Below are 9,854 nucleotides of genomic sequence, written 5' to 3'. Positions count from 1 at the left end.
ACCCCTCCAAGTGCAGTGCAGCCCTGCCGGAAAGCGAAGCTCCCACATGCCCCGCCCACTAGACCACACCCCCCTATGGGCGGAGCACCATGGCCCCTCCTCCACCGCAGCGCTCCTCCGACTCCCGCGCAGGCGTAGTGCATCAGCCCCGCCCCTAGCTGCGTGCGCATCTAAACGCCTGACGTAAGTGCGCAGACGCCATTTTAGCCGGTCCTACTCCGCACGGAGCGTGGCAGCCATTTTGTTTTGGACACCGAGCAGGAGTTGGCGGCGGCAGCTGTGGAGGCACAGACGAAAGGCAGAGAAGGGCAGGCCGGGCGACCAGGCGGATTGGCCGGCTAGGTAGTCAACCTAAAAGAACGAACCGCGCATTCTACCGCTTACTTATTTAACCAACCGCCCACCTAGAGCACCCGAGCCCCTCCGCCGGCAACCCAGGTTCGGCCGGTCCCCGGCCGCCCGCCGCAGCCGTGGTGGCAGCCCCGGGAGGAGCGCTGGCGTCCGTTTCCTTTGGTGCGTTTCGGTGGGAGGAGGGGGAGGGGTGGGGGGGTGGCGGACGGTCCAGCGGCTAGGGAGGCCGGCTGTGGGCGCCGAGGCAGCGTTGGCGGGGAGGCCGGCTGTGGGCGCCGAGGCCGGCTGTGGGCGCCGAGGCAGCGTTGGCGGGGAGGCCGGCTGTGGGCGCCGAGGCAGCGTTGGCGGGGAGGCCGGCTGTGGGCGCCGAGGCAGCGTTGGCGGGGAGGCCAACGGGGAGGGGGCGGGGCCCAGGTGGTGGTGAAGGCCCCGGGACCTGGTGGGCGGAGGCGGGCCGGCCTGGGCGGCGCTGGGGACGGTGGGGGGGTTTACTGGGGGGAAGGAGTGCCAGGGATTCAACTCGGGGCGCTTAACCCCTGAGCCACCTCCCTGCCCTGTTTTGCATTTATTTAGAGACAGGGTCTCACTGAGTTGCTTAGCATCTCGATTTTGTTGAGGCTGGCTTTGAACTCGCGATCCTCCTGCCTCAGCCTCCCGAGCCGCTGGGATTACAGGCGTGTGCCACCGCGCTGGGGCAGTGGTAGGGGTTTAAACGAGGACTGTCGGACCTCGTGGCGGCTTTAGGGTTAAAGTCTGAGAGGGCTCTGGAGAGCTGACTCCCATATGAATGCTCATTTAGGAAACCTCTCCCACTCAGTCCCATAAATCCCTAATCCCTTGCCAAGGCCCCTGAAACTGGGCATGCCCGTGCGTCTTCCCTGGATCAGTGGGTCTCAACTTTGCCCATTAGGCTGCTTATTTCCCACTATTTGCTGATCCCCGGCCTCTGCCCCTGCCACCAGAGATTGGTCTGGACCCCTGGCATCTGTATTTTTAAACGTTTCTTAGCCAAGTCTTTTGCAGCCAAGGTTGAAAAAGGTTCTCTGTATTAAAAGCCAGATTTTTTTTTTTTTTAATTGAAGATTGAAGCCAGGGGCACTTTACCACTGACCTATGTCCCCAGCCTTTTGTTTTGAGACAGGGTCTGAGTTGCTTAATTTTTGTCATTCTCCTGCCTCCAGGCTCCGGGGTGGCTGGGATTATAGGCATGTACCACAGTGTCAGGCTAAAAGCCAGACTCTTAAAACAATTTTGGCAGATGTTTGCTGTCCTTGGCCTTAAAATTTTTAATAATTTGAGACAACATTCATAAACTCCTATAATGAATTTTGATTTTCAATAATCAGTGACATAGACCTTTTCATTCATTGTTTTGCACTTGTCCCTTTTAGAAATAAAGTGGCCATTATTCTGATTTCTTCATTCTGCATGTCATCCTTTGTAGATTCACGGGATTTGAAGATGGCTGCACAATCAGCGCCGAAAGTTGTGCTAAAAAGCACCACCAAGATGTCTCTAAATGAGCGGTGAGGCAGCCAACAGCAACTTCAGCTCCTTCCTAAGAAAACATTACTTAAATGGCCCTGGGGTCCAATGCACAAAAACCGTTGTAAGCTAAATACCAACAGAAGGCTACAGACCTCTGTTCTTAGTTGCATCTTAATGTGGTACACAAAACAAATTGGGCGGTTGTTTCAAAACCCCATAACAGTAGATTTTTATGTTAAGCTGTCTGAAATATTTATCTGGTGGGATGTATTTTAAAAAGACTCCTCGCGCCCTCTCTTTTCTTCAATTTTTTTTCTTTTTTTTTTTTTTTTTTGCATTGATACAGGGGTGGTGCAGCACGGTAGCATGATATACCCTGGCTGCAAAAGACTTGCTGCCCAGTCCAAGGCCAGCAGTGTTGTGTCTGGCCTGTAAGAGGCAGGTAGCAAGCCATGAATATGTCCAAAGGCCCTCGAATGCCATTCCTGGGCCTTGTAAGAGGCACTTGCTTTGCTCCATTTCACTTTCTTTCCATTCTGCTTTTTAGTTTGTTTTTGTTTTGGAATCTTTTAACAGTTAAGTGTTCTTCTGTCTCATTCCATTAAGCTTAACCATGTCAGATATAATAGAGAAATATTTTCTCTTAATGATTTAAATATTTGCTCTTGGGCTGGGGATGTGGCTCAAGCGGTAGCGCGCTCGCCTGGCATGCGTGCGGCCCGGGTTCGATCCTCAGCACCACATACCAACAAAGATGTTGTGTCCGCCGAGAACTAAAAAATAAATGTTTAAAAAAAAATAAAATAAATAAATATTTGCTCTTAAATGATTAAACTAATATTTCTCAAAAGTACTCACTTGGAATTGGAAAAAATGATGCTTTGAAACTGAGAAAAATTAAGGTATTTAAAGGCAGTTTCTATCTGAGAGCTTTGTTTATTCAGTATATTTGGCCAGTAATCTTTATCAAGTTGATGTTAAAATGTCTATTTTTGCTGCTTCTGAAGCATATATACTTCTCTCCTTATCTCTGAGAATGTAGAACATTAATTACTTATATTCACATGTTCCTAAGAAACTTGTATTTATAAATTGATACACTCCTAAAATTTATGTGGATGTATTATTTCCCTGGCTTTGAAAATGCTCTAGGCCTTCCTCGTATTTGCCCCTAAACTGAACCCTTGAGTTCCCAAAGTTTAGGCTTTCTTTGTTTGTCTTTGAAACTACATCTTCTGTCTCTTGTCATCATATCTGCTTATTGCGTGTTTTTCATACTTTCCACCTCTCTTAAGAGCTGTTACCTGAGCCCTTGTTATCACTTTTGATTGTGCTGCACTTAGCTGCATTTCTAAGTTTCTGATTCTTGCAAGTTTTGTGGAAACAGAGGAGTCTTTAACCCACATCAGCCTTGATCTAAACGTACCACTTTACTTAAAAGTTCGTGGGATCTGGAGCTCCTGGTCTAGCAAGCCATGAAAATGCCAATAAATGTTTTGTAATAAAGCTTTTGTTTAAACATCCATTTTGTTCGACCTTGAAGCTTTACTAATATGCTGAAGAACAAACAGCCGATGCCAGTGAATATTCGAGCTTCGATGCAGCAACAACAGCAGCTAGCCAGTGCCAGAAACAGAAGACTGGCCCAGCAGATGGAGAATAGACCCTCTGTCCAGGCAGCATTAAAACTTAAGCAGGTGAGAGAATGTGTCGTAATGCTCTGAAGCAGCTGGTGGTCTGTGTCAGTCAGTCTGCTGAGGCTGTCTGGATTGCCATGGATGATGACACAGAGGCTCAGGGCCAAACCTGAAGCTTCTATGAAAGGGAAGTTCAGAGAATTCCGATTTTGGCAGGTACTGATAAAAATAATGTTTTATTATTTCTGTTTTAGGGAGTTTGCCATCTCTGTGGCCTGTTTGTGTTATCAGTGACTATTAATCTCTTATGTTTGGTCCTTTACCCGAAAAGTAGATTTGATGGATTTTTTTTAAAACAAAGAACCTTTGTTTCAGGTTGGGGTATAGCTCAAAAGAAGAGCACTTGCCTACCATGTGCAAGGCCATGGATTTGTTCCCCAGCACTGCCCAAAAAAAGAGAAGGAAAGAAACTATTTGTTTAGATGATCTTCAAAATATCCTTTACTTCCTGTTAAATGATGTATGTCCTAGGGAAATAATTTTATTCTTCCCTATACAGGGAATTTGGCCTTAGTCAAAAGTTTTCAGTGCTAAAATATACAAAAAGTATAGTGACTTTTGTTTCCACAGCACCTGAAGTTTTATCAGTACATTAGAGCAAGAGTTCTGAGTAGCTAACTTAAGAATTAGTGAGGTTCTCTTTCAAATTTCCAGTAAGAGATAAATCCATAAAGACCTGAAATAAAACCTGCTCTTTATTATTCATAGACTTTATATGCAAGTCCGGACATTGGCTGTGGAAGGATATGTCCAAGCTGTGGCTGGGCGTCCGGAGGGCGATGCCATGCAACTGTAAGGACTTTAACTGGTAGCACTGCATGGCTGTGCATAAATTCAGCAGTTAAATATAACACCCTCCCACCCTTATTCTGAACCACTGGCTCACTGACCAAAAATAAACAAGGCTTTCTGCTTCAGCTACCTTAAGCCTTGTATGACTGGATCCATCTCTGACTCAGGAAAGCCAGAAGCAAAAGGCACCAACAAAGGACCTTTCAGCATGAAGCTTTCAATATAGGCTGTGCGAGAAGTAACCTCCAGAGCAACACTGTCAGTCGCTTCTGACATGATGGAAATGCTCTGCGCTGTCCAGTACAGGAACCACTAGCCACATACGGCTATTCAGAACTTTAAATGTAGCTAGTGCTGTGGAGGAGCTTCAATAGCCACATGTGTCCAGTGGCTGTCTCAAATAGCAGCTTTAGAGTGGAAACCAGTGGTATAGTGGACATCCTTAAGTGTCCTATCAATGTTAGAGGCCAAGATTGGTAGCAGCTAGGGATGGGGATAGGAGGAGAACTCTAGGCACTGTGTAGTTCTTCATTGAAGCATAGAAGTTAGTAGAATCGATATGTTCAGGAAAACTGAACATGAGGTACTTACAGAATATAGTCTTGACCTCTTGATTATGTGCTGGGGCTCTGAGCGTAGCTTAGTGGTAGAGCATGCGTAAGGGTATGGATTTGACCCCTAACACTACAAAAACAAAATAATTGTGTGCTAATTAGAAGAGTGAGGACAGTCCCTTAAAGTTGGTTGCACCTCCTGTGCTAGATGTCTTTCTCTACTGATCAGAAGTGGCTTGTTATCTTTATCTTGTGCTAGGAAGTTATGCCTCACAGCACAAGAGGGCTACTATTGGCCAGAGGGGGACACACGTCTTTGGTAGTTATTTGTGGGTTGAACCTAAGCGTGCATAAACTTTATTTACATTCATGTTGTAGAAAAACAGGCCTTGGTTGTGTGTTCAAAGCTACATTGATGAAATTTCCTTTGAAGAATTTTTTAAAATGTGATCCTCAAGGATTTATTTTTTTGAGAACAGATTATTGAAAATCTATCTCTGTAGTATGTCCTTGTCCTCATATGTGCCCCTTTGTGGTTAAAGTTCACCTGTGTTAATTCTAACAGTTTGGCTGGCTCTCTGGAGATATATTTTTGTTTATTTTGAATTAAAAGTTATAATATTGGCTTAAGGAAGCTGTTTGCAAGTGTAGATGTGGAATTATGGATTTCTAAGAAATGTAAGGAAAGGAAGTTTGACTCTTTTGTGTTTATTTGCATCTTAAGGTAAAAAGTGGACCGTCTGGAGATAGATACTCAAAGGAAAAATGGAGCACACTGGCCTCTTTGACTGAAAAATCAATCTTGTTCTTAAGTCAAAAAGAATTCAAATGAACTTGTAATTTAAATTGTGCCCAGAGTGTGGTGAACTTCCTGTGGTGTTTGAGTAAGCCTTTGAAGACAGTGGTAGTTCCTGGGCAGGTATGAATTAAGTCATGTCATTGTCAACCTGGGGTTCAGAAACAGCAAGTGTTCTTATTAAAACCTAAGTTCCAGCTGGTGGTATATGACTTCTATAGCCAAATCAGTGAGGTGAATTTGTGGTGATGCCGATTTCATGGGATCATACTGAAGCTTCTTAGAGTTTATGCTCTGGAATTCTTTTATAGCATGTTCTGAGAACAAAGGTTTCTGATTTGGGATCCTTAATGATACCCATAGCAGGTTATTTCCCGCCATCTCACTTGCTTCCTTTTCTTTGCACTTAGAATTGCCACCTCTCACTGAATTGCTTTTTTGATCTCAATCCTCCAACACCTTTTCTTCCAGAAGAGCTTAAAGCAGCGCCTGGGTAAGAGTAACATCCAGGCACGGTTAGGCCGACCCATAGGGGCCCTGGCCAGGGGAGCAATTGGAGGACGAGGTCTGCCCATAATCCAGAGAGGCTTATCCAGAGGAGGACTACGTGGGGGACGTGCCACCAGAACCCTGCTTAGGGGCGGGATGTCGCTCCGAGGTCAGTGCTTTGTGTACCTGATAACTGTTGGGCCCTGTCCCCTTTCCTTTTCTCTTGGGCTCTGCTTATGGACACATTTGTTTAACATCTTTAATACTAAATTTGTATTAATATAATTAATAACTTTTGAAATCACATTTTTAGTAGTGCTGCATGCCTTTTATTGATACCATTCCTTTTCTGGTAATGTGCAATGGTGAGAGGCTATGACCTGCATAACAGGTAATTCATGTCATCTCCATTTCATTTTAAAGCACCCTGCTGCTGCTTGAATCAAAGCACATTCAAGTTGTAGAAATAAGTCAAGTTTAAGAAATATATGTTAGCATATATATGAGGCCATGGGTTCAATCCCCAGCACCAAAAAAATAAAGAAATGTATGGGTCTTTGGCCTATGTCAAAACTAAACATCTCTGTTCCTGGTGCTAGCGCAACACTGTTAATCTGAAAGAAAGAGAGGAAAAGTTGACCAATAGTACTTAACCTGTATCTTGTAATTTGGGCACTGCTATTCTATTCCCTGTATAGTTTTTAAATTTATTAAAAGTATGTACTTAATTAACTCCCAACTTCCCAAGATGGATTTGTGGTCAGAAATGTTGAACTGATACAAATAATGAGCAACTTAATCTGGTCACACTCCTAAGTGTGCAGCTTGCCCTACCCAGCCTACAAACTAACTGAATTACTTTAATTTAACCCTCACCGCCTTCCTTTGGTTAGAATCTACTTTTGTTTCTCTTGGATTTACCTGCATATACATTGTATGCCTCCTCTCCAAGGTCAAAACCTGCTCCGAGGTGGACGAGCCGTAGCTCCCCGAATGGGCTTAAGAAGAGGTGGTGTTCGAGGTCGTGGAGGTCCTGGGAGAGGGGGCCTAGGGCGTGGAGCTATGGGTCGTGGCGGAATCGGTGGTAGAGGTTAGTCAGCTACCAACTTCAGAGAGTAGCTCCCCCTATTTCCTTCCTTTAAAAACTCAGAGCCACCTTTCTGCACAGCTTCAAGTCACAGGCAGGCTTGTTTGTTTGTCTTGTTTTGTTTTTTGAAACTGGCTTATTTCCTAAATTCACATGCTGGTAGATTGAAAGTCTGTCATAATTTTTCTAAGAGCCAGTCAGGTACATATTACAGAACCAGATATTATGCAGTGTTCCCCTAGGTTCTTACAGATTTAGATTTTTTTAATTTTAAATAACAAAGTGGTTACTTTGGAATTTTGTCTTTTACTATCTCTGCCCCATCACTACCACATGCCCATCTTCTAACTTAAAACCTCACTTTAACTCAGATAAGAATAGAGGAGGCGGCCTGGGGGTATGACCCCTGGATTCAATCCCCACTACCCTACACAAACAAACACATAAAAAATGTGAACAGAAAGAAGGTAGTCAGAGGCTGGGAGTATAGGTCAGTGGTAGAGCTCATGCTTAGCACCATGAGGCCCTGGGTTCCATCCCCAGCATGGGGAGTGAAAGTCGAAGAGGGTGAGACTTGGCGCTGAGCAGTGGCTCTGAAATGTTTCTGCTTATGGGGAACCAGAGAGGTTTTTCTGATAAAGGTAGGAAATTAAATGATATTACTGTCAGTTAACTAACTGGCTTTTGCTGATAATCTTACCTTTGAGGTCTTGATATTTGTCTTTTGATCTCATAACCCAGATTGCGGGGGGGGGGGGGGAATTGGTGGTGGTGTTACTGCCAAATCTCATGGGGGCTTTCTGACTTAGAATTTAGTGAGAAACTCCCACCACCGTCTGTTCAAGCAGAACAGCCCCTGTGTGTATTTGCTTCATTCCTTTATAACCTGGACATTGCCAGAAGAAATTAACTGGGAAAGGGCATTAGATAGCCAAGGGCTATTTTTTTTTCTCTTTCATTATATACTATGTAGTTTTTTTTTTTTTTTTTTAGTGAAATGCAAGGTAGTTTGGTTTCAGGATGAAATAGGTTGTTTTCAAATTATCCCAACTTGATTTTTGAGAGATCACATGGGTAGGGAAGATTAAAATGACTCAGAAAGCCGGATGTATTTTATTAAGTGAATTGAAACTACCTCTCAGATAACCACCATTGTCTTGAGGTGCCTAGAATCAGAGATAGAGGCTGGTACTCAACATGTTTTTCTAATCACATTGTCTGTATCAAAGAGAAACCCTCAATAACCTGACACATGGAGTCAGTTCATTAGCCTTAATAAAATTAAGGAGAGAACTTTCCAGAGGGTATTAATTAAAGCTTAATTAATTTGAATGTCTGCCTTCGCATCCCTGATTCTCTGTGCCCTTTTTACTACCTCCCTGTTACTAAATTCAATTATCTATAATGTATTTTAATTATGAATTTAGAGGGGGGTCTCAAACATTAGGGAATTTCTTTCTTAGAAGAGATTATCTGTTTATTAGCCGATTATTTTCCATTTGTTGATAGATTTTTAGATAGTATTTAGAGAGGAGCATGTCATAAGGGATTCATTATATGTGCTTTCCATGTGTTGCTTTCTATCCAGTGTGTTTCTTGTTTTTCCAGATTTCTCCTCCTCTCTGCCCTGCCCTCAGCTTTCTCAGCTAGGCCCCACTGCTCTAAGGGGCATTTACGTAGCTCCCATTAAACCTACTTGTAACTGTCTTTTTTTCTTCCCCTCCTTGGGCCAGGTCGGGGCATGATAGGTCGGGGAAGAGGGGGCTTTGGAGGCCGAGGCCGAGGCCGTGGAAGGGGAAGAGGTGCCCTCACTCGCCCTGTATTGACCAAGGAGCAGCTGGACAACCAGTTGGATGCGTACATGTCGAAAACTAAAGGACACCTGGATGCGGAGTTGGATGCCTATATGGCACAGACAGATCCAGAAAACAACGACTGAAGCCTGCCTGCCTGTCCTTCTGTGAGAGACTCTTGTTAAGTCACCACATCTGTAAATAACCTTGAGATAACAGATGAGAAGAAACCTGATAGATGCTGGAAGGACCTATCTCAATAGGCTATGGACTCACCTGTCACCAGTTTGTGCATTTAGTGTGTTCCTTTTACTTTTTGATACTGTGTTGTATGAAACTCTTTTTCCTTTGATTTAGTTGGGTTTTTTTATTTGTTTGTTTTGTTTTCCTCTTCCCTTCACCCAGACTTTGAAGATGAATGTGTTGGCCTTGTGGGTAGAACACTTTGCCTACCTCTGCCTCCCTTCACCTATATCATACACTGACATTCTCTGTGCCCCCACAAAAAGTTCCAGAAAGAGCCAGTTTTCCTCCTGGATGCCTTGGTTTCTGAGATAGAATTCTGTTGTACATCCTGTTTAATAGCCTCTTAGAAGTGTTAAGAAAATCTGGAGCTGAAAAATAACGTTTTGCTGCATTGTTAACAATGTAGTAAATTGGGAACATTGACATTGCTATAGGGACACATAACAGGTTACCATGGTATCTGCTTTGACTGAAGTTGCTACCAGGTGCATGGATACCACATCATTGATAACCAGCATGCTGGATTGGATACGTGTATTTTCTACCCTCAGATGAGATTTT

At 44.0% G+C, this 9,854-nt stretch overlaps 1 protein-coding gene across 4 annotated transcripts; it reads left to right on the top strand.

Moving 5' to 3' along the window:
- The first annotated feature begins 219 nt into the window (after nt 1–219).
- Chtop (chromatin target of PRMT1) lies at nt 220–9,399 on the top strand. Of its 4 annotated transcripts, none has more exons than XM_077791059.1 (7): nt 220–513; nt 1,796–1,877; nt 3,383–3,536; nt 4,245–4,328; nt 6,153–6,336; nt 7,120–7,257; nt 8,988–9,399. In XM_077791059.1, exons 2-7 carry the CDS (start codon nt 1,813–1,815, stop codon nt 9,191–9,193), a joined length of 831 nt encoding a protein of 276 aa, XP_077647185.1. In that variant the 5' UTR covers nt 220–513; nt 1,796–1,812; the 3' UTR covers nt 9,194–9,399. The 4 variants fall into 4 exon arrangements, with proteins under 4 accessions (XP_077647185.1, XP_077647184.1, XP_077647186.1 ...); XM_077791058.1 differs by having other exon boundaries at nt 6,150–6,336; XM_077791060.1 differs by lacking the exon at nt 4,245–4,328.
- Nucleotides 9,400–9,854: the final 455 nt, after the last annotated feature.

This window comes from Urocitellus parryii, chromosome 11, assembly GCF_045843805.1.
Source record: "Urocitellus parryii isolate mUroPar1 chromosome 11, mUroPar1.hap1, whole genome shotgun sequence".
NCBI classification, from domain to species: Eukaryota; Metazoa; Chordata; class Mammalia; order Rodentia; family Sciuridae; genus Urocitellus; species Urocitellus parryii.
This window is presented reverse-complemented; position numbering and strand designations above follow the sequence as displayed.

Bases quoted from the DNA above. Each gene is read 5' to 3' on its own strand.
- Chtop (XM_077791058.1), top strand. From the start codon at position 1,813: ATGGCTGCACAATCAGCGCCGAAAGTTGTGCTAAAAAGCACCACCAAG. The intron at 1,878-3,382 runs GTGAGGCAGCCA...TCGACCTTGAAG, and splicing joins AAGATGTCTCTAAATGAGCG to CTTTACTAATATGCTGAAGA. The intron at 3,537-4,244 runs GTGAGAGAATGT...TATTATTCATAG, and splicing joins CAGCATTAAAACTTAAGCAG to ACTTTATATGCAAGTCCGGA.